General features: G+C 38.6%; 1 protein-coding gene across 2 annotated transcripts in view; it reads right to left on the reverse strand.

The window, feature by feature from the left end:
• Nucleotides 1–23,768, reverse strand: part of itgbl1 (integrin, beta-like 1) — a 49,358-nt gene that overhangs the window by 7,281 nt on the left and 18,309 nt on the right. Inside the window, exons 4-9 of one of the 2 annotated variants that reach the window (XR_015125520.1) lie at nt 23,563–23,685; nt 23,040–23,180; nt 14,932–15,072; nt 14,355–14,501; nt 5,416–5,532; nt 257–426 (exon numbers count right to left, since the gene is read on the reverse strand). Coding sequence is in view for 1 of the 2 variants with exons in the window: in XM_086267812.1 (XP_086123938.1) it covers nt 257–403; nt 5,416–5,532; nt 14,355–14,501; nt 14,932–15,072; nt 23,040–23,180; nt 23,563–23,685 (816 nt within the window). In the remaining variant the exon portion in view is untranslated. The remainder of the gene's footprint in view (nt 1–256; nt 427–5,415; nt 5,533–14,354; nt 14,502–14,931; nt 15,073–23,039; nt 23,181–23,562; nt 23,686–23,768) is intronic. The other variant, XM_086267812.1, reaches the window with a different exon arrangement.

A 23,768-nucleotide genomic window follows, 5' to 3' on the forward strand; every position in this document is an offset into this window, starting at 1 on the left:
ATTGCTATTCCAGCTAGTTTACATTGATATTGAATCCAGTATTCCACATCATATTCATACTTATGACCTATAATCTTTAAAACATAAATAAATGTACATTTTGTGTTTTTGTACTATTTGACATGTGTGTATTTACCAAACTTTTTTTTTTTTTATCAAACGGGCCATGAAAATGTTCTTCTCAGTTGAAATTCAAATATTAACTTTTAGAAATGTTTTTCCCAAACACCACCGAACAAAAGGAAATACTGCTCACCTTTTCCACTGCATATAACACCATCAGAAGTCTCACAAAGCTCCTTGCTCTGGGCATCGCTCATATCACAAGACCTGGGGAACTGGCAAAGCTTCCCAAACCAGCCCTCCTCACAGATGCACCGTCCACATGAACAGTAACCGTGACCTGGCGGTGGAGGGCAGAAGGGCCTTCGTTTAAAAGGAGACAGAATATGGAGCATGGCCATGAGAAAACACTGCAAATACAAGAAAAATTAAAAAAAAAAAAAAAAAAAAAAAGAGTAAAGCTTTCACTAGCAGCAAAAGTTGAGAGAAATGCCACAGGAGAGTAAAAAAAACAGCAATAAAGAACATAAATACTGGAAGTTGACAGTGCAGACATCGAACCTTGACACTAATAGGCAGTACAAGGAGGCAGAGCTACAGGAAGATGAGAGAGAGACGCAGCAAGCTTATTGTATTTCCCCTGGGGACATGAAAGGAACTGTCATCACTGGTCTTGTCCTGTCCTTAATGAATCTCCAGTGCTTCAGAGAGAGATGAAAAACAAGAAATGGCAATGGCAGACGAAAACACACAAATATTTTCACCCACACATAAAATCAGGGAAATGCATGATAATTGACTGAAGGAGGCAACTGCTCCCGGGATGTCTAAATAGCTGTTAGCATCAGTGTGGTTTTGACAGCCACTATAACAATTATGTCTCCCACCTCCAACAGAAGTCTTGCATCACTCACACCATGCTTATGTTTAAATAAACGCAGTGCAGACCCAGTTGCATCATTGACTGAGTCCTTTGTGTTCACATCTGGCAACAGATGCCAGGTGGTTACCAGAACACCCTTACCTTGCTCCAAATTGTTTAATGTAGAGGTACACAGGAGTGATCCAATCCACAGCTATTTGCTTCAAAATTTCTTTCTTTTTATTGTTTTAACTAAAATCCTACAGAAAGGGAACCATTAAGAAAGGAGCTGCTCTTAAGAGTTGTTAAACCACAATAGCAAAATAACAAAATAAAATACATTTATTTTAAAAAATGGCAATGAAAGACAAAACACACACAACACCAGGGACATGTAACTGGTTAAGGGAAGCAACTGAGTCCTTGGATGTTTAAATAGTTGTTTGCATCAGTCAATCAAACAGGTTGTTTTCAGATTTTTTCAGATTCAACACCACAAAAGTTAAACGGTCAAGACTCCTATGCATATGTAAACAAACACAACCAAACTTAGTTAAATGGTTAATTTCACTGAATTTGAACGATTTTCAAGGCACAGGTTTAATTTTTGTTTTGTTTTTAAAACCAGCACATTTCAGTCAATATTTATTTATTTTAATTCTGGTATTTTTTATCATTATTTTTCAGTATTATTTTGTTTTTATTATTATTTTTTTTGCAGGAACAGCTTTTTACTATAAAATTCAATATTATGTGATAAATACACAAAATAAGCCGTATCCCCTTTTTAAAAATGTTTTGAAATATTTACTATTCAATTTTTAATAAATACCCATACATTATAATAGAATAATATTCCTTAGTGTTTTATTATTTTTCTTCAGGGAGCTTGGTTCAGATGCAATATTTCTTCATTTGTTTCCAGAAACTGAGAAGTTCATTTCTACTTACTCTAAAGCCAAAGTTTCTCTGAGCAAATGGGTGAAAAAGAAAGCCATGCACGACTGGCTCAATCAGACAGCTTGGGAGAGTGGTTAATTGCTTTAAAGGAGCAGAAATCTAGCCCTCATTCAATTAGTTTGCGCCTGCCGATCACAAAACTCAAACAAGTGCAGCTGCCTTCACTTAGTACTTAGATATGCTTTTAATGGAGCATGCATCGCATTTCAGCATTTTGTTAACTTGGTATCAAACCCAGCAGATCTGTGCTACTCGCAGAAAGAATCTGACAGAGGTTTAGAGTTCAGTGCCACAAAGGGAAGAAAAGAAATGGAGCTGTGTGAGTACAGGGAGGAAGAGAAGAAACTAGTAAGAGAGAGCAAAAGATCTAAGCTGCCTTCTGTTTAAAAGCTGTTACCACACAGCAAGAATCTCTTTTGAGTCTATTTTAAACTGAACAATGAGAACAAGGTTTATCCTGATCCAATAGGGTGGGTGTTTGTATGTAGAAAATACAAACAAAGCAGATACCAGATATTAGATGTAATCGCAGACTGACAAGACTCCTATTATAATTTCCCTCAACTATAATTTAAAGTCACAAACTGTGAAAATTAGACCTAAACAGCCTAGCATCTAACCTCGGTGTGGCATGAATAAGGCACGGCGGGACCACGGAGCGACGTTCAGAGCCAAACTTTATTTGATACACATCACACCACACCACCACCAACCCCTGAGTCCCCGTGTTTTAACACGGCGGGCGTGATTGCGGATGCCGTGCAGGTGCGTCCGCACGGCCCCGCAGACCACGCCCCACCACACTCGGTCTCACCTCTGTAAATGTCATGTGACCACACTGTATTTGCCAGGCATTAGCACTTACATAGTTCATTTGAATTAGACTGTTGAAGCGATCACAGAGGTTAATTAATACAAAGAATGCAAGATAACCTCTGTTGTTCCTTTGCGTTTCTTTCATTTTTGATCATTATTTCACAAAGAAATGCATGATGGTATGTGGTATCTGATATTAATGCATTTATTAACCCAACACTTTACCTAAGATGTATTATTGTGACACCTGCTATCAATTTGGCTATGAAGGAATGTATGTTCTCAACCATTTTGGCTTATTTGCAGAACAGTTTAAAACCAGCATAAGGAGCATCCACCGCCAATGCTAATGATAAGACCAGTGTTAGCTTAAAGCAGCACATTTATTTGCAGCTTATTGTCTTTTGATTTGTTAATGCATTCTTTGATGTCTGTTCATTTTCAATTCCCATTGTCACTAAAGAAGAATTTAATGTTGCATGTTGCTTGACAAGTTGCAAATGGGACAGCTGGCATGACATTTAAAGGTTGTAGTGGTCATTTTCAAGTGCACCAAAGAGCATGTCAGATTCAAGACACCATGAAGATCTTGCACTATCAAAGTAAGTACAAAGTACACAACAGACAGAAGGATCAAAGTAGAGACACAGTGGAGGTATCTAGCAACATCCCTGTCATAAAGAAACGTTCACGGTAGATATGCTGACATGATTTCAGTGGTTTCAGTAAACCTCTGTAAAATCTGGAGATTACTGTGTGACTTTGTGGGGCACGGAGCCTTCATAATACCCACTTAATACCCACAGCCAGAAATCTGGCTAAACATGAATGTGGGAGCCGACATAATGACCAGCTTCAGACTTTAACTACGGTTCGTGTCAATCCAAACATCAAAGTAATAATTATGCATGTAAAATCTGGACAGTTTAAAAGTTCAACACTCAGACTTGGCATTAATGATACAATATGAAAAGAAAGCAATTTATTGCCTTAAGCCTGAGAGCCTAAGATGTTCTTTTCAAACTTCCAACTGACAAATAATAACAAAATCCAGTCACGAGTAGCTCCAGTGAGATTAAAATAAACAACTCCAGTTTGGAAGAGAAATAAAACACAATTATGTTATAGCCAATTCAATCATCTAAGTACAAGGTGGCCTCTACACTGAAGAAGGTCCTGTGTGATCTTGTGTTCAGTATGACTGACCACCCATGTTTTCTATCCCATATAACACGAATATGTCTTTGTCATAGTGAAGGTGTAAAAAAACGATGAAATTATGGACCAGAAGAAAGAGTGGACTGCTTTAAATTGCAGTGTACAAAGTAAACATTTTGTCTTCTTGTTCTTTGTTTTTGGATACAACCCTCATGAGTCAAGTAAGGACCGACCTGACTGACAAGCTTGTTAACACAGAAGGACTGAATTGTATACACGTGTCTCTTCTCTGTTGTCTGCAGTGAGGTCCAAACGGTCAGCAGCACTGACAGCACTGTACCATGACTTATGAAGTTTCTTACAAACCCCCTTGAAACAAAGCTCCTATATGTTTGATCCTCACGTGTCACCTTGTTTCGAGTGCCTTTCAGCTTCTCAAAATACCCAATGACTTCCACAGGCCTTTCAGTATACAGACATAATTGTGGACCTATTGTTCGTATGTATGCTTATGTTTGTTTGCATGTGCAGCAGTGCTGGAGATAGGCTAACCCAGAAGGCTCCTCAAGGATTGTCCCTGGACAGCCCAAAGGACAATGAGTGGCCATAATCCAATCAATACTACAGAAAATTACCCTCAGATGCTGCACTGCACCACTAATGCAATAGTGAGACAGCTCACTAGAACATTAAAAAAAAAACTCCCTACCCTGGAAGATCCACATATTGATATATGGTAGCAGTTAGACAGATCACATGTGAATTTAAGAGAAAAGACAAATAGTTTTAAACTTCACTGACTGAACAGTGAACTGAGTTTCACTAAGTACCTTCCCTGTTTGGTATACATGTGAAGGAAAAGCTCCTCGCTGTTGTTAGAAAGATATTAGTTTGGAAAAAAAAAAGAGCTATTATTTGGAAAACCGTGTATGTGTCATATTTTATCATTTTTCCAGCACTTTCATTACAGCAAAGGACCCAAAAAGCAGATCTCCGTGTGGTGTATGTATCCAAAAAAATACTCTGAGTCATGTGGAGTCAAATTAAAGAGGCTTTGTGATAATCATTGATATGACTCTCATGACCTGCACTACGATCCTTTTTTGTCTTTATTTGGCTTCTGCCAGTCTCTCTCTCTCTCTGTCTTTTCTCAAGCTCTAGCATCTACAATGGGAAATATCAAATTCAACTGAGCCTCTAATGTTTTAGTGTGAGCTACTGTATTCATTACAGCATCTCTGCCTAAATGGCTCAAATTATGAGCGCCAACTTCCCGAGACCTCAAACAGAAGCTTCAGCAGCTGAGAGAAGTTTCTCTAAAATTAGGCTCAAGGGTTTAGAAGGTTGTGCCTGTGGATATCAATGAGAGCAGACAGGATCACGGTGCACTGATCTTCAAATTTACAAACGCTACCGGCAAAGTTTCAAAGACCCCTTAGGGCACAACAAAGACTTAATGTGTGTGTGTGTGTGTGTGTGTGTGTGTGTGTGTGTGTGTGTGTGTGTGTGTGTGTGTGTGTGTGTGTGTGTGTGAGGGTCTGCGTGTGTTCGCTTACCTCCACAGACCTCTCCACTGATGTCTTCGCATTGACGGTCGTCACACTCACAGTTTTTGCCATGAACACGACTGTCCCCAGGTGGGTGGCAAGTACACTGTCCACACTGGCACTGACCTAGAAAAATAGAAACGTCTTCTCACATCTGAGCAGTTGTGTTGTGTTTTTAACAGAATAATCTTTCTTTGTCGGAAGTTGTTTATATAATCTATATTCTATTCTATTCACTCTGTAATTTTAGGAAACTGATTTGCATACTGGCTTTAGTGTAGAATTTACCTCTGAGATCTAAGTTATCATAGGTGCTAACCCTATATTTAGGAAAAAAGCTAAACTGCTGCTCACACTTATAGTGGGGGAAGTAATCGTTCACGCCCCTGCTGAATTTGCTCCTTTGCAAAGAACTGACCAGTGTGAAATTTTTATGGTAGTTTCTTTATAATGGAGAGAGACTGAATATCAGCCAAAAATCCAGAAAAATAAAACGTATAGATTCATGTCACTGAGTAAAGTAAATATTTGATCCCCTACTACCCGGCTTGTTCTAGCCAGTCTGGATCTGCGCCCATGTGGCAGGCAGATTACAGATCACTCAGTCAATTCCAGATAATCCTGATCTCACTCCAACCTCTCCACAACCATGGGCAAAGATGGTGGGATGTCAGGAGGTGAAAGGATGTCAGGGCCTGCAGAAGGCTGGAAAGGGCCACAAGACCTACAAGAAGCTTGCTGAGAAGGTGACAACTGGGGGTGTGATTATTCAGACATGGAAGATATATATAATTACTATCAATCATCCTCCGTCTGGAGCTCCATGCAAGATCTTGCCTCATGGGATAAATGGTAAATGGATTGGTTCTTAGAAAGCGCTTTTCTACTCTGCTGGGCCATGTTGTATAAAACATGAGCCATGTTTTATACAACATGCCCTATTAACCCATTCATACGAGCACTTCTATGTAAGTGCTTTCTATCTAACATTCATACAACTTGGAGTTAGCATCTTGCCCAAAGATATTTGGCGTGCAGACTGGAGCAGCCAGGGATTGAACCAGAGTTTGTTAATGATCTGGGCTGTTGAGACCAGCAAGAACACAATTAGTAAAACACTACCCAGTAATGGACTGAAATATGAAAGATCCCCTTGCTCAATAAAGTACTGTGGCGGAGGTGTGATCCCTGGCTCAGCTGCAGAGGAGGGGTGGTGCAGTGAGCTCAAGGGGCAGTGCCAGGGAGGTTGGAGGGACAGGTGGATGTGATTGTCCTGACAAGGATTTCCCTTTTTCAGTGACGTTGGACACGAAAGGGGAGAGGAGTGTGCAGCTGACTGGAAGTCGGCTGCTGAGTGTGCCGGAAAAAGTATTACTGTGTTCTCAATAAAAAGCTCAAAACGAACGAAAACACAGTGTGTCGGGTCCGAATCCTTTACAGGCACATATACAGGCCCGCCTTAAGTTTGCAAGTAAACATCTAAATAATTCAGAGAGGCTTGGAGAAAGTGCTGTGGTCAGATGAAACCAAAATGGAGCTATTTGGCATCAACTTGGCTTGTCGTGTTTGGAGGAAGAGAAAGGCTGAGTATGACATAAAGCCTAAAGAACACCGCACACCCAGTCAGGCACGGAGGTGGAAACGTTATGCTTTGGGGCTGTTTGCCCAGACCTCTACAACGGAGAGACCAAACAGCCATTTCATAAATGCATGGCACAGCATAGAAGAGCCACCTCGATGGGACAAGACTCGGCTGTCCGTCTGCATCTAAAGGACAAAGGTCACTCTTTCGAGGACACCAATGTTCACATTTTGGACAGAGGAGACAGACGGTTTGAAAGAGGAGTTAAAGAAGCCATCTATGTCCACTGTGAATGACCATCTTTGAACAGAGGGCGGGGCTTACGACACCAACTGTTTTGAGATCCCAGACGCCTTAACGCCCACTCACATCCTGGGCCATTTAACCTCAGTAAATCACATGATAGGGTGGGGCTAGGTTTCACAGTGGGTTCACCCGAAACCTTGGCTGATTGGGACCCACACCCGTTTTCACACCGTGGCTTGTGTGATTAGGTAGAGGATCAATAAGGGGTCCATGACCCTCTTGGGTACACTCCCATAGGGCTTAAAATCTGGGACCGTCAAACAATTGCTCTTAGACGTGAAGAAGCTTCTTGGATAAGAGGTTTCACTTCACAGACATAACCTAAAATATTTAGATAGTTTCTGTAAAGAGGAGCGCACCAAAATTCCATTGAGACGTGTGCAATCCTGGTGACAAATTGGTGTTTCTCCACCAAGTACCAAGTCATGTTTTGTGTGGCGATCAAATACTTATTTTGTTCAATTACATCCAAATCAATTTATAACTTTTAAGCAATGCATTTCTTTCTGCATTTTTGGTTGATATTCTGCCCCCAAACCCCTCCCCTAATTTTAATCAAGCTACCATTAAAATTAGAGACAGTTTTTTTTTAAGTGGGCAAATTTACAATTTCAGCAGGGGATCACATAATTATTCCCCCCACTGTACAGACTCTTTTCAAGCATCTGCATAAACAGCATGCTAACACAAAACTAGCAAACAATCTAACTGATATTTAAGCTGCGTATATGTCAACCACAGCTAAGCAGCAAGAGCCTGATCTAGAAACAGCGATAAGCAATCAGACTTGTAGCATTGTGGCCCCAATTTCTACTTGTACCTGTTTCTACACTGGGAGCACAGTGGCGATTGCTGTGAAGCGCCCTTTGGCCTGGTTTCCAGCTGTGCTGTCAGCTTTGTGTTAAAACAGAAACACTTAAAAGAAATATCATGTGTGTCCTCATTAGAATGAGGATTTGTATCAGTGTGTGGGACCATAGGTAAGATGAAAGTACAGCCGATGTCTGTGGATTTTAAAGAAAACAATAAAAACCTATTTAGTCTGTACCAAATCTTAAAATTAGGTAATTACAATCTAAGAGGAATATATTGGGACATGACATCATTTATTTAACAAAAACTAAGCAGAAATGCGGAAGCAGTGTGTGTAAAAACTAAATACACTTTCGGAATTAAGGCTACGTCCACACTAATGCGTTTTCGTTTGAAAACACATCATTTTCTCTCCGTTCTGGCCTCCCGTCCACACTGAGACGGCGTTTTCCCTCAAGGAAAACGCAGCGTTTTGAAAACGCATACATTTTAAAACTGTGCTTTCGCATCACAGTGTGGACAGCAAAAACTGAGACTTTTTGAAAACGATGACACATTTTAGTCATTAGTCTCGACATTTTGCCGCGACGTTTCAACGAGCCGGAAAGTAAATAAGGGGCAGACAGAAATGAGGCAGGTCGAATTATCTTGCATTCCAGTACTGGAACGTAAGTGTTTTCGGCCGTTTCAATGTGGACGGACAGCTCTGTGACAACGACTGAAAACGATAGTGTGGACGTCGAGCGTTTTCAGACGAAAACGCCGTTTTCAAATCTATCCAGGCGAGTGTGGACGTAGCCTAAGAGAAAAATAATTGCACAAAGGGAATTTCTTGGTGCAATAAAGATTCTTAAATCACAGCACACACAGTGCCCCTCTTTTTCTTTTCTCTTGTTTTTATTGAGCTGGGTATGTCCTTTTTTTGCACAATCATTATTCACTCTGAGTATTTTCCCTGTTTGTTACCCTGCGGAGTACATTTTGTGTTTAGTGCCACCAAATTAGACCTAAAACACATCCATAATGTGTATGTGCCTGCCTTATCTTTCGATGACTCACTGGGGGAAATTAGGGGCAATAAATAGTGCAGAGCATGAATTTACAAGACAGCTACTCGAATGACAGCGTCATCTAATGTGTCGTCCATGTCACATCACTGTCACTTCTTATGACCACGCACTTCAGCATGCACAGACACAAACATAACAAGCTCTCGTCCTTCTTCACATACAACATACCACCATCTGCTCAGTGGACTCAGTTACCCTAGCAACCGGTGATGTCATAACACCCCTGCCTTATTGATTATCTCCATGGCCGTCAAGCCATCCACCAGTGTGAGTGTGTGCATGCGTGTTCATGTTTCGCGTGTGTTTCTTGCTAAAGTAAATGACACATTCATGTGCGTGTCTTAAGATCATTTTCATTCCATTTTTGAAAAGTTGAGAACTAACGGATACTGCTCAAGAAATTAAAGGAACACTTTGAAAACACATCAGATCAACAGGAAAAAGAAATCATGTTGGATATCTATATTGATATGAACCGGGTAATATGCTAGGAACAAAAGGATGCCACATCATTTGATTGAACTGAAAATTATCAACCTAAAGAGGTCTGAATTCAAAGACACCCAGAAAATCTAAATTAAAAATGATGCAGCAGGCTAGTCCATTTTACTGAACTTTCATTGCAGCAACTCAAAATAGTACTAGTTTATATAGTTTGCATGGCCCCACGTGCTTGTATGCATGTTGTGGCTTTAACGTAATTTCAACGAGATTAACCTGAAAGCACTAGAAACACAACGAATATGACTGCACATTTACTCCGACATCATCCTAGTGCAAAGACAAGTGGAAGCAGACAAAAACAACAAGCATGCATACTACAAACTTTACATACATATATATATATATATATATATATATATATATATATATATGATGTATGTATGTGTGTGTATATATATATATATATATACACATATATACACATATATATGTATATATATATACATATATATATATATATATATAGCTTTTACCTGACTACCTCCTCCTAGATGCTGACAGATGTAGTTAAAGGCTGAAATCCTTGGAAATCTGTTTCATTGAAACCATTGAACAACAGCACTCAGATTCAAATTTGTCAAATTTTGGCTTCATCCTCAACTATCACATTCTCATGAATTGGCTGGATTCCAGTCTAACATAGCAATGAAACTATGCAAGCTGAATTTATCGGCTTTCATGTTTAGAGCATACTGCATGTGAGTTATTTGTACATATGGGTTCGTTCGGGGTCGTTACCTAGTCAGGTTAAAGTCTGATGTAGGCAACATTTGAAGAATTGAATTGATAGATCTGACCACTGATGCATGCAGTGTGGACATAGCAATATTTAAATATGCTTACATGCACAAACTAGTATGACTGATTATTCCATGACCACATAACTTCAATATTGGTAAGATTTTAAAATCATAATTTTGACATCAGTTTTCCGTGTTATCAAATTGCAGAGCTGAGAATATATTGTACTTACTTAAACATACTCTTACATGATTTGCTGTGATTAGCTTGAGGTCTGAACCATAAAGTAGTCTATAATCCAGCAAATGACACAACATTGTAAGATTAAAAACATTTTTTTCTACTGCAGAAGGAATGTGCTATGTTAAAAAGTAGCACACACATACAGTGAATGTCTACTACAGGCCACACTAGAGAGCAGAGAAAGGAATCCCAAGAATCAGCAAAAAGATGTTGAAAGCAGGTGTTTCCGTCAGGACATACCAGAGTATAAAGAATGTACTCCACAAGCGTCTTGTCTCCATCTTTCAGGAAGAAGCTCTGAAGCTGCTGTTTCAAATTTCAAGGCCTTTCCTCTCAGACTAACATCTGTACCAGCCTCATTCATCCATGCCTAAGTGATTTTCTGTGTCTGTCTCCTTCAGTTTCTCTCTTTCTCGCTCTGTATCTTCCCTCCCACCTTGCTTCCTGTCTTCCTTTTTATTGTTTACATCTTTTGACATCACAGTCATGCAATGAACACATTCTTTCCAACCGTTGTGAGTTTCTAAGCACTACATCATTGCTACAGACAGAAAGCAACTAGAAGAAAAATTTTTGTTTCCCTCGACAAGGGTTAGAGAATCTCAGCCTAGAACTGTACCGTATCTCATAGTTTCCAAATCCTAATTCTCATTTAGGTGTATGAACAGGAAACGAACAACAGTGAGATACGTTGCCAGGCTTTAAACGCTTACTGAATGGGCTGGAAACATTTTTTTTTAATGCAGTTCTGAAAGGGAAGCATTCATGAATCCCATTAATTGTTCCATTGCACTGTGTAAATTGAAGTTTCATTTTGTTGCAGCTTTTGGAGATAATTTAAAGGAAGTATAAGAGGAATTAAAGTTAATTAACTCTCTGTGCACAAGTTAATCTTTTCTGGTTCATTATGTGGTGGGGAACGTCATATGTCCTCAATCACGCCATTGGTTTGAGGCCGTCTTCCTGGCACAATATGTAATGGTGATACATTAGAAAAAGGCACAAAATGGTTCTGTTTTGCCTGCTTGTTGTTGTTGTTCAGTTGAACCTTGTGATGTTAACTTTTCTGTAATTTGTTGTCTCCATGGTAGCAACCGTGCACTCAGGTGTAATCAGCAGCTCCTTCGCCCATGGGTGAGAGTATAACATGCAGTACAAAGCACACATATCCTCCCTTTCCATTTCCAGCTGCAGAAAAGCTATACATCCCCCCCTGACTTCCCACACAGTCAAGTGAATCAATGCTTCACATTAACCCCTGACATATCTGCAGAGTCCAGAGACCAAGCAAGTTTTGTCCCTGTAGAACTGCCCACTGCCTATATTATTAGGTTCAATCAGTGTGCAACCAACAGAATAGCAAAGGCTTTACTGTACCATCTCCTGAGGTACAGACATACTGCCAGGTATTTCCCAGAAAAATTACAACAGTGTTTAGATACACTGAACAATGGCTTACACAGCACTGTAAAGCTGATTGATTAAGGTTGCTGCATCAGTGTAAAAAGGTACAAGAGAAGACACCCAAGTGTATGCAGCAGACTACCAGACAATTTGTCTTATTAACAAATGGCTGTAGCATCCTTTAGAACAATGCAGGCTGTCAATGCAAGGACAACTGTGCATTGTGCATTGTTAACTTTGGATGATGGTAAGAACTTGTTGTTTTTTGTCGTCTGGCAATGTGCATTACATGACTGAGACTGATGATCAAAGATTTTTTGGTTTGTTTTCTTTTTCTACACCTCGCTAGAGACTTTAAATCTAAAATCAAATTTGAGATACACACTATGAATAAAATGAGAATAAAAGCTATTCGTAATTTATGGAACTATATCTTCTTTTAGGCGCACTGCTACGCTCCTGGATATCGTATCATCACACGCTGGCTGAATACTTTGCACAAAAATGTGAGAAGTTATGAATCAGGAACGGTTTGATAACTAATGAATCATTAATGAGTAGCTCCTAAATAACTGTAACTACTCAGCAGATGTTGACTAGAGAACAGAATGTGAGAGATCATGTAGATGAATCATTTGATAATTATTAGTTCATACAGTTCTTTCTGCATAAGCAGTTTCTGACTAACTCTGAACTCGTCACATGCTACAAAACATGGAGGATATGTATATGTCCTTATCAGTCTTCTTTTGTGCACCCTCTGTAATGTGTCACGGTGTGTGCTGAATAGTTTTAAGTGAGTCAAATTCAGTAGCAATGGAGCGTTTAGCGTTTTCCTCCAAATACCAAACACCTGGCAGCGTCTGAAACTGAAATATTCATTAACCTTCTAGATTTTTCGGACATCGATATCCAAACGTCTGCTGCAGTCTGACCATAAATGCCAAGCCTTTTTCTAGATCTTATTCTTACATCATCCATTTGGTATTTAAGTTTAATACCATTTATTGTAGATATGCCCAGAAGCGTTTAAGCCCACTTCTTGTAATGATTAATCAGTGCTGCTTTGCAAAAAATGACTCATTTGTTTCTCACATTGTTGACTGAAAAGCTTTCAGCTATGTAAACACCTAGTTGTTTCTTAATTAACTGTTTGTGTGTGGTCTCGTTCCATATTTTTTTACCTTTGCCTGCTCAAGCAAAAGCATGTTTCTGGAGTACAAAAAAGCTTTTTTAAAAACACTTTTTCCTCCATTTCTCAAATTCATAATATGTATATTAGAGTCCTATATGAACACACAGATTTCTGCCAAAGACAGAATAGCAGTTATTTAGATTGAGATATTTCTGTCTGCACTGTTTTGTGCGAGCTCTGCTCCCTCCTTCGAAGTGGGGGAAGAAGACAAGAATGTTACACAATTCTGTGTACCAGTCAGAATTTAGCAATATCCAAATATACACCGGTCATGCATCTGATTGTACAGTCCCTTAAACCAGATCCACGCAATCCTGGAAATGTTATATCTGATCTTTTCGCTCTTCTAGTCATGAATATTTGAAAATTGTTGAAAAATATTTTGAATGTAGGTGGCAATACACAATGTCATCACCTCTATTACACTGATCTTCCACATCTACTACATATACTATTCCCCCACTTTCCCTTACTATCTTACTATCGTCCAGCAAAGATTTGTGGATGCACGACTTTGAATAAACACAAAACACCTGGACCTTTGCTTCGTTAGCAGAACCACTGGTTCAGTAGCTGAATCTACTATTAGTATTAAGCCCCACTTTTACAGGTACCAAGAAAACAAGCTTCCTCTGTCTAGAAGCGCCACCTATGAATTACACAGTGCACTGTAATAAATCTAGACACAACCACCTGTAGTCTGAGAGTTAGTTGACATTGTTGCCAGAAAAGATTGTAACTAAATGTATATAACACATCCAGAAAAAAACCTTCACACACACACATATATATAAGTATGAGGACAAATGCACATCACAGCTCACAAACCAGATAAAAAAAACTAGCGCGTGTAAGGCTTCATTATGCTCACACATTTTAATGCATACTGCTGTATAACACAAGAGTCGAGCGATCGCTGTTAAGATAATGGCTCGGTTAGAGACGCCATCACATTTGACTGATGTCTGTAAAACGCTCATAAGGATGAATAAAGAGATGCGCAATTCTGGAAATGACCTATTTTACTCCAAGAGGTAAAAGCAGAGTGCAAGCCTGCTATGGTAACCATAGCAACAGGCAGACCAGGTACCTCGTCCGAAGCAGGGCAAATTGGACGTTCCTCTGCACTTCTTCAAACTGCTTTCCAAAGACAGGGAACAGGACAGAGGATGCTCACACTTATTCCCTGCCCACCCTTCCTTGCAGTCACACCTGCCACAGTTGCATTGGCCATGACCTGCCGAAAGCATAGAGGAAGAGTTGGTGAAAGCAGGGTTTGTGCAGAAAACTATTATAATTTAATAAATGGAAAGCTCCATAGTAGCATCTATTATACTTTGTTCATTAATTCTTTGGAGAAATCATGAAAAGGTCACATTTACCGCTCCCCAGTTTATCGTTAAGTTATATAGGAAGTTTACTGTTATGGCTGAAAAGTTGTACCAAAGCAATAAGAGTAGCATACAAAGTGCTGTTGGTGTTTGCTAAGTTAATGGGACTGCAGTTTCTTAAAGATGAAACAGAAATTAGAGTAGCTGTAACTTTGTCACCAGCCCTTATTATTTATTTAGGTTATCACACTAGCAGTCAGCAAAGCAAAGTAGTCAGACTACAAAACCCTCATCATGTGTTTGAATCTGTTTTTTAACCATACAGAGCTTGCTGACCTGAGCAGAAGTCATCTGTGTAGCGGTCATATGTTGCATGACAGTTCCTCTCGTCGCACTCGCAGGTGTCTCCATGAATATCTCCCCAGTCACCAGAGGGATCAACATCATGGCAGTTACACTCTCCACACACGCAGGTCCCTAAAACACACAAACACACATCCTGTAAATTGTGTTTTCTTTCTACACTGGTCATTAATCTTTCAGATTAATCAGGCCAAAAACAGTGAGTAATGTCAAGTTCCAAATCGCTGTTTTCCATGTATGTTGGTGGGGATAGGAGCGCATACGTTTCCTCTTGCTGAAAGGCTATAACTTCCTTTTTTTCCCTTTATCTTTGTATCTGTCCATCCGTATGTCTCGCTTTTTTATTTGTTTCGCGTCTGAGCAAGACCGTCAGCTGAGCAGTATCCATTGGAAATCCCATTTTCTCTTATCAGCAGTGACAGAGCATGGGGAACCCCAGGGGAGCAGGCCAGCTGGCAGGCCTGTAGGCTGTAGCTGGTGCGTGTCTGGCCCTTGGCCCTCCGCTTCATCTCTCTCACTACCTCATAACCCTGGGGTTCTGGATTAATAGACCCATGCACTTTTATGTCTGATACAAATGTCACAGTGGAGCTTCACCAGAGCAGATTACAGCACCTGTAACGGTCATTGATCACAAATGTTTTATAATCACTAAAAATCAGGATGCCATTTGGAAATGTTCCAAATACCTGTTATTTCAGAATTTGAAATGACACATTCACTTGTATATGTTTTCAATGTATTCAGCTTTTGACATCCTGTGGTTGGTTTACTTCCGATATAATCTCTACTGGAAAGACTGTGTAAACCAAATGGATAAAGGGAGGGATCATCTTGTGATTGCTGTCAGTCAATTTAATCATAGAGTATGAGCGCGAGATGAAGGTTACTCATGAACAAAATGCAGGAGAGAGGAATAACATGTCACAATCTCACACAAAACACTTCAAATCTTTACATCTGTACATGATGATGAAATCAAATCGCGCCTCAGTGTAATCGTCAGACTTGATCCATTGCCTATAATCTCCAGGAATTATCTTCACAGTGCTTTTTGGATTAATTCAGAGCGAAATTGTTGCATGTCACATAGGGACAGGACTTGAGAATTGTCCCCATAAAATCCTATACTGAATTGTTCAACTTCTTGGAATTACTTAGCAAGTAAGCCAATCACATGAGAACTTTAAGATGACAAAGCAACAAGGTGATATATACCGGTTTTTAAATTGTGTCGATAAGCCACGTAAAACCAGAGTCATGATAAACAATATATGCGCGGTGTTTTTTCCTCAATAGTTTCATCACAAAAAACAGCCCTTTCGTGTTGGTGGAAAAATGCACCATGTCGACCAATCAAAAATGACATGGCAACGTGACATTTGGTTGTTTAGGAAGAGGTGGAAGTTTTAGGAGTTCAGCATGTTTGGAGTGTGTAGTTAATGTGTTGTCTTGTGTAGTTAGTATGTAGTGTTGTGGATAGTTTTGTGTTGTGTATCAGAATAATGAGGCGACTGCTGTCTCCAGGTAGAAAACAGGAGTGATACACCTGCTGCTGTCAGACCTGCAGATATCAGGCTGTGATGTTCTCCTTTATAGTAGGCAGAAATTTTTGAAGTGGCACAAATAATTTGTGTGGCATCTCATTGAATGCAGAACACCTGATTGTTATGTAAATAGTTTGAAATGATTATAAAAAAAAATAACTTTGTTGTTTGCAAAACTTGTGCATATGATTTTAAAATTGACAATTTATATTTGCATTTAAAGTTACAAAATATGATTCATTAAACCTGTTTGTGGTTGTTACAGTAAAAAATGTAACTTTTTCTACTCGAATTTTATGTTTTTTTGTCTGATTATAGATCAATTGTGTTAACACAGTATGTCAAAATGAAAACATAACTGTAAATTCAGACACGTCAGGTTGTGCTGAAAAGAATGATACCACACAAGGCAAAGTAAATAGTTTTTAAAGTTGAAATGTAGAGGAAACATCGAAAGTAGTTAAAAATGGCCAATTATACCCTAGACCAGCGGTCCCCAACCTTTTTTGCGCCACAGACCGGTTTATGCTCGACAATATTTTCACGGACCAGCCTTTAAGGTGTCGTGGATAAATACAACAAAATAAAACTAGTACCGGTACTGAAAAAAAGAAGATTTATTCATAACACACGTGAAAAGACCCAGGAAAACCGAATTAACGATAAAAACGATAACAAAATAACACTGAAAACCGATAAAAACCCTCAAAACCATACATTTCACACCTGAGCCTCAACTCTCGCGGCCCGGTACCAAACGACTTACGGACCGGTACCGATCCGAGGCCCGGGGATTGGGGACCGCTGCCCTAGACCGCTGGTTTAGGGCAGCGGTCAGCATTAAATCAGCATTAAAGCGAATAATCGCTTTAATGCTGATTATTCGCTTTAATGCTGATTTTATCTGTTGTCACGCTCTGTTTTGTAATTTTAACTTATTTTATGTATTTTATGACTATTGTTCCTTTTATTAATTGTGTTTTTTGTAAGGTGACCTTGGGTTTCTGAAAGGCGCCCTCAAATAAAATGTATTATTATTATTATTATTATTATTATTTCTTGGCCCAGTCTTGACGTTTCAGCTTGTGTGTCTTGTTCAGTGGTGGTCGCCTTTCAGCCTTTCTTACCTTGGCCATGTCTCTGAGTATTGCACACCTTGTGCTTTTGGGCACTCCAGTGATGTTGCAGCTCTGAAATATGGCCAAACTGGTGGCAAGTGGCATCTTGGCAGCTGCACGCTTGACTTTTCTCAGTTCATGGGCAGTTATTTTGCGCCTTGGGTTTTCCACACGCTTCTTGCGACCCTGTTGACTATTTTGAATGAAACGCTTGATTGTTTGATGATCACGCTTCAGAAGCTTTGCAATTTTGAGACTGCTGCATCCCTCTGCAAGCTATCTCACTATTTTTTACTTTTCTGAGCCTGTCAAGTCCTTCTTTTGACCCATTTTGCCAAAGGAAAGGACGTTGCCTAATAATTATGCACACCTGATATAGGGTGTTGATGTCATTAGACCACACCCCTTCTCATTACAGAGATGCACATCACCTAATATGCTTAATTGGTAGTAGGCTTTCGAGCCTATACAGCTTGGAGTAAGACAACATGCATGAAGAGGATGATGTGGACAAAATACTCATTTGCCTAATAATTCTGCACTCCCTGTATAAAGTATAAAGTATACTTGAAATGTACCCATATATAGTGCTGTTATTTCCACGTCTGTTAAAGTAAACCTTAAGTAAACCAGGTTGGAGTAGCTTTCAAGGACATAATCTTTTATTTTAAATGACATTTCTAAGACTCTGGATTTATAGTAGTTTAAAGTCATAAGCAATTTGATGAAAATGTGACAAATTTGCTGGTAATGTATAGTAATTCAAATCTTTAACATCATATTAACATCCTGTGCCATTTGTTAATATATGTTGAAGTATGGCTAAAGAAATTAAAGCAAGATAATAGAATAACAGGCTGAAGAAAGGAGTTGATAAGAAGTCTCATTGAGATTAAAAATCTCTTTTTCAAGAGAGATCAGGACAAGAGGGCCCCTGTTACGTGCTACTGCTGTTTCATTAGCGCAGTGGCTGCTCCACTACAAGTCAGTTGTTCATGCTATGTCAGTTGTGCACTAGACCATAATTTTGCAGCTCTGTGATGAGACTCTGTCCATGTAGCCTACCATTTCAGCCTACCACTTAGCCAGCCCTCAGCCAGTTCACTGTAATTAATTTTTGAGAGACTTACTGAAATCCCACAGGATCACTTGAGCTAGGTTAGTGAAGCTGTTTTGCTGACTGCTTGTCCTCCAAGCAATGAGTTTGAACTCATGACTCACGACAACGACTGCAATCAACTTGTAGTAACATCTGACAGATGATCAGAGGAAACAGGGTAAACCTGAGCTCAATTATGAGTGTCACTGAAAAGGCTATGAAAACTTGCGTACATTGCGTTAATTAAATTGCATGAAATTAAATGAACGAATTTCAAGCAATCTTTGTTCACTTTGTCATTATCAAGGACTGTGTAGAATTTTTTTAAGGTGAAAAATGAATGTAATACATTTTGGAATAAAGCTGTAACAGGACCAAATGTGGAACTAGTGAAGCAATGTGAATATTTTCAGAATGCCATGTAAGCTGTTTGTCATTTTCAGATATTATTTACTAATAGGATTGGTACTAAATGATAAAGATTCCTTTCATGGCACAAGCATTCGGGGAGAAAAAATAGACTGGAAGACATTACCGAAAACATCGAAGAAGAACAGAACAAAAACAAATGTATAAATTGTTTGATTGCTTGTAGCACAGAGTGTTTGTTTCCCTCTTTATAATGCAGCAAACAGACAGGAAATGAATTTGACCCCATTTAGAATGTTTGCTTCCTGTTCCCTAGCAACACACTTCTACTGAAATAGATATTATCAGAGCCCTCGAATAGTGAGAGCCTCATCAGCCGGGGTTCAGAATACAGGATCATCATGTAGTTCATGTAGACTTTAGATAGTTCCCAGAGTACCTTGCAGAGATCTTTCTTTGGTAATTAGTAGTCAAAATGCATTGAGCTACAGTAGTTCTTATACCACAGTAAAGTGTTTTATAGTTAATCTTTGTATATATGTTTTTATGTAAAAAATCGTTTTTCTTATTTTGGCATAAGGATACGTGTCTATGCTTATGAAACACATCGCTCCTTTAACAGTTTAACGATTAAATATTCAAATGCAAAACAAATATATTGACCATCCTGCATGCAGATAAATCTGCTATGAAATTAGATTTACAACAGATTTCAGATTTCAGGCATGTTTTAACAGGCATTGTAAGATACTTCTTATTTTAGGAGGCTTAAGTGGTATTAATACATATTTGTGTGTTTAACATAAACATAGGGCTGCTCGATTATGGCAAAAATGATAATCACAATTATTTTCACTGAAATTGAGATCTCGATTATTTGACGATATTTATTTAACCCTTTAAGACCTACCATAGAACCAAGTCCGCCAGAGCTTATATTTTTTTTTTTTACATGTTGTAGTGCTATTTTTGGGAGCATTTCAAGTTGCTATACATCAATACAACTGTTATAGCCCATATTTTAATAATATGTATGCATTAAGTCCATAGTAATTACATTAATTACAAAAAAGTGCAATAAACTACAAAAAAATTGAAAATCATTTTTGTTTTTTTTACATTTCTACTTGGAGAAATTTAAGAGGTTTATCCCTCAAAACTTTAAATACAAAAAAGTTGCAAAAAATAGTTTCCCACCACAGGAAATTTATTTTGAGCGTCTTCATAGTTTTATTTTGGAGATACAGCAATTTTTATATACTGCAGGAAAAACAAAAAACAATCCTATGATGCAAATTTGCAAAGAAAACAGCAGGTGCATCAAAATAAACTATTTCCAGCAGTGCAATTCGAGTTCTAAGCATCACAGAAACTATTCAGAAAAGTCAAACATGACCAGTATAGGCTTTTAAGGCCTACAAGTAAAGAACTACATTTTCCGCGAAAATGACATTACTTCCGGTTTCAGACAGGAAATGGCGGACATGCGATAGTTTGCGTTTCGTTTTCATTGTGGGAAGTGTTACGAACAGCTGATCTGATCGGCAAAGCTGTTTCTGGAATATTATGTTTTTGTTCCTGCAAGCTCTTTTTATGCAATTTTTGCAAAGCTTTATGTGGAAGGAAACCGTGACCGAGGACAACCTGATGGCATAAGATGTAAGTACAACTCCTCTGGTTTCATATGCAAAACTAATTATTGCGCTAGCTTACGAGGTTCCGGTTCCACAGGGATTTAAAGGGTTAACAATAACAATGTATTGGATAATGACTTTAAAAAATAATATAAAATAGTGTGCAAATACTGATAACAGTGCAAATGTTTGCAATATAAAAAATAAATGAAAAATGTAAACATCTATGTTTAGTGAACTTTGCAGTGTTGCTCTGTGGTGCAGCTATGACACCATAGCAAAGTTTAGACACTATGTCTAATTGAGCCCAGTTCTGACTCCGCGAACCCATAATGTTTCCACACCACTGAAGTTTTTTTTACCTCTCTTTTCAACCAATGGCAGTCACTCTCCTCTCGAAATAACTTCTGCTTAGCTTTCCGAGCTTCCCTCGGGTCCTCTTAATTGTTGTGACGCGTGTTCGAGATGCAGAGAAGTGCGCTCGATTTGCCACACGGAGCAGCGCGAGAGTGAAGCATGAGGGAGGGGCTAATAATCGGCTCAGTCATTTGCAATGATCGTTGAAAGCCCAGATCGTAATCGTGATTAAAATTCGATTAATTGAGCAGCCCTACATAAACACACATTTCAGTTTTTTGGTTGGTTTAATTAAAAAAAAACAATCTTAGATTATATGGATTGAAACAACAGTGACAAATAAATGTAATGTAAAGCAATGATATTCAAGCACTACATTTAAACTTTTTTCTGACAGTTACCACACCATGGTGAGCACATGTTTGCTTTATTAAAAATAAGAAAAAAGTCAAGCTTGAAACACTCAAGGAAATGAGTCTCCCAGTCAGGGTGCTGTCTCACTGTGTGACAGTCTTCAGGCTGAATTGTACTGTGGTTCTACTGCTGAGAGATAGATTGAAGAGAGAAAAAGACAAAATGTTGGACAAGCCTCTAAGTGCATTAGGAGAAAACATTTTTCATAGCTGGCATTTTATTTTAAACTCACCTTGTGTTTTCAGTCTCATTTTAGTCCCTCTGCTCTTTTCATCAACTGAGCTGTAATATAATACAGACAGTAACAGTTAAAAAGACCATAAAACTTATGAAACAATATTTACGAGACTTCTCAAATCTGTTCTCTGCCTCTTCATAGCAATATATCACAAAAATAGCTGTTTCGCTGATTGTTGTACAATTACTGTTTTACCATAGTAGGTTATACCCACAGTGGATATATTTATTTAATTAGACCAAACCGCTGTGTGTTACAGTATAATGTTATATTTAGCTAGAAAACTCACACTTTGAAGTCTTTAAAAAAAAAATCATAATGTCGATTGAAACAACATCCTGGTTTCTGGTTAATATTACATGCTTGCTAGCTTAATCTGGCATCATTTAACATGTTAAAAATTGGATAATAATGATAATAACATGGTTTATTGGTCGATGTAATTTGATTTATGCATGCCAGAAACATAGTCTTGTTTTTTTAAGTATCTTACCTTTAAAAATGAATTCCAAACTTCTACGCTGCTATTTCTGATGACGCGATAGGCACATGTTGCAAATTGAATTAGTGGTAGATCTAAATTCTTTAAGCCCCTATAAAATGATCAGTGGGGCTATTCAGGTCTTACAGAAATGTTTAACATCCAGACATCCATGAAAAAAGATCCACAAGGTTTAGTGGAGTAAAGTTACAAGAACGTTAGCTTGCAAGTTTCTATTCGAAGATGATATACCTGAAATACCTGCTTTAGGTATTTCTAAAAAACAACATTGTACAGCTCTGCTATAGCGATGGACAGCAGAGTAAATAGCTGAGACATTTGTGGGGCTAGTGAAATTGCTGACATATAATTATTATTATGTGCCACCTGGTGGTGAGCTACAGAGCTATAATTAGGCTACTAGAAATTCTTCAAAGTTCATCTTGAGGGTTCCTGATAGACAAAGAAAAATATCATCAAATAATCATCAACTAAAACACAAAATGCGGGTGTCTTTTGAGTTTTTTTCCCTTCTGACTTTAAGTTTTCTGACTTCTGATTTTTGTTTCTGCACTTTGAGAATAAAGACAGAATTCTGTCCTTGGTGCATGATCTGAAAATGTAACCAGCATAATACTCTTCAGTCCAGCATTTTGTGGCTTTCTAATCAGCGACAGCAAACATATGTGTATGTTTATATTTCTTATGTATAACTGTGTACATGACCTGTGTATATTATGATAATACTTTCATTTCAAATTTGTGATTACAGTTTAATAAATATAAAAAACAAAAATCAAACACGATGTTCCAGGTAAACAGACCTCTGTTGCTGCAGATTTTGCCATCTGGAGATGTGCATCTCTGCCTGCTTTCCCATGGGCTCATGTCACACTGGAACTCACATTTGTCTCCATGCCAACCAGCAGCACAGTAACAGTTTCCACAGTAACATTGGCCATGCCCTGGAAGCAGATCACAGAGGAACAGCTGATGAGATTTCCTCCAAAATGTATTTTGACAAATGGTGATTACTGTCCTGGTGATTAAGTCATATTTTTGGTAATCCAAACTCTACTTTTTCCTTTAAAAAAAAAGAAGTGAGTATTAAATTAAAAAAAAAAAAGCAGCATATGTAAGTTGTAATTGTATATAGTTAATGCATGAGTTTTTTTAAGGAAACCAAATGAGCAAAGGCAATGCATTTCTATTCTTTTATCACAGTAAAACACAATATGTGTTACAGTAGTTGGGTTTTTTTGTACCAAATCCAGCATTGGTTATACAAAGATGCATTCTATGTTTAGGGGGAGAGTAAAGGGCTGTGTCAGCAAATGCAGGGCACACCTCCGCAAATCTCTCCAGTTTCCTCATCCAGGCACTCGCTGTCATCACACTCACAGAAACGTCCTGTTACCATGCCTCTGTTGTCTTCATTGTCACACATGCAGCTACCGCAGTGGCAGGTTCCTATGGGAAACACAAACTTTAGACACAGTTTGTTGGAAAATGTCAGATTTCAATAAAGAGCAATTCAACACCTAGAATCTAGC

The sequence above is a fragment of the Aulonocara sp. 'chitande type north' Nkhata Bay genome, linkage group LG16 (assembly GCF_057382095.1).
Source record: "Aulonocara sp. 'chitande type north' Nkhata Bay isolate Kocher_YH1m ecotype deep benthic linkage group LG16, A_spYH_male_GT1.1, whole genome shotgun sequence".
Lineage (NCBI taxonomy): Eukaryota > Metazoa > Chordata > Actinopteri > Cichliformes > Cichlidae > Aulonocara > Aulonocara sp. 'chitande type north' Nkhata Bay.